This window comes from Sinocyclocheilus grahami, unplaced genomic scaffold, assembly GCF_001515645.1.
Source record: "Sinocyclocheilus grahami isolate Dianchi unplaced genomic scaffold, SAMN03320097.WGS_v1.1 scaffold176.1, whole genome shotgun sequence".
Classification (NCBI taxonomy): Eukaryota; Metazoa; Chordata; class Actinopteri; order Cypriniformes; family Cyprinidae; genus Sinocyclocheilus; species Sinocyclocheilus grahami.
The window spans coordinates 2317182-2318445 of record NW_015505355.1 but is presented as its reverse complement, the minus strand read 5'-3'; the positions used below and the strand labels follow the sequence as shown (position 1 = coordinate 2318445).

The 1264-nt window shown below is 37.6% G+C and overlaps 1 protein-coding gene across 1 annotated transcript in view; it reads left to right on the top strand.

Moving 5' to 3' along the window:
* The window catches only part of LOC107593838 (vacuolar protein sorting-associated protein 4B-like), a 13955-nt gene that overhangs the window by 8164 nt on the left and 4527 nt on the right, over nt 1-1264 (top strand). The window contains exons 7-8 of the mRNA XM_016283715.1: nt 300-519; nt 643-783. Of these exons, the coding sequence (XP_016139201.1) occupies nt 300-519; nt 643-783 (361 nt within the window). The remainder of the gene's footprint in view (nt 1-299; nt 520-642; nt 784-1264) is intronic.

Genomic DNA, 1264 nt, shown 5'->3' with positions numbered 1-1264 from the left:
TACTTTTCATGTAGCCTTGTTGAGCGAAAGAGATTGCTTTGAAAAACATTTAATAAAAATCTTCCCAACCCCAAACTTTTGAACAGTAGTCTATGCACCTGTGACCCACACAAAGGGCGACTAGAAGAATATGATTCCCATGCCTCCATTTGTGTTATTTCATAAATTGACTAGATTGTCTGACTGTTGTTGTAATATGTGAAAAATGGTAACAAAGAATAAGTGTGTATGTGTGTGTACCTATCACTCTTTAACTGTAAGAGTATATGTTCATTGTTTATCTTCTGTGTTGTGTTTAGATTTGAGAAACGCATCTACATTCCTCTGCCAGAAGAGCACGCTCGCGGATTCATGTTCAAGCTGAATCTGGGCAGCACGCCTAACAGTCTCACCGAATCGGACTTCATGACTCTGGGCAAGAAGACGGAAGGTTACTCTGGTGCTGACATCAGCATCATCGTCAGAGACGCCCTCATGCAGCCCGTCAGGAAGGTTCAGTCCGCCACTCACTTCAAACGGGTGAGTCCTCAATGACACGACTTACATCAACACTTTAAGAAACCGAAACGGAGCAAAAGTGAAATGAGTCTTTAATGAATTACTCACCATTCTAATCGTAACCATTATCTTTTCTTTCATTAGGCACGAGGACCATCAAGGAGTGACCCTAATGTCATAGTCGATGACCTCTTAACCCCTTGCTCCCCAGGTGATCCACAGGGTACTGAAATGACATGGATGGAAGTCCCTGGAGAGAAACTTTTGGAGCCAATTGTTTCCATGGTGAGCATATTTTTTACACCATCAGTATACACTAGTTGTGCTTAATACAGTATGTGACTATTGTTCATAAGAAAAAATGATGCGGTGTCCCAGTGTCAAGCTATTTTTGTCTTCCTGAGTGTAAAAGCTCTGTTGAAAGTGACTCTACAATATGTGAAAAATTAGAAATATGTTCTGTCTGCTTTATTTACACACCCTTTAAATGTATAAGTACACTACTGTTCAAAATTTTAAGGTCAATAAGATTTTTAAAGAAATTAATATTAAGCAAGGATGCATTAAATTGATAAAGTGACTGTAAAGAATTTCATAATGTTGGAAAAGATTTCCATTTCACATAAATGCTGTTTATTTAAACTTTCTATTCATCAAAGAATCCTGAAAAAATGCATCAATGTTTCCCCAAAAACTATTAACTTTTTCCAACGTTGATAATAAATCATCATTTTAGAATGATTTCTGAAGGATCATGTGACACTGA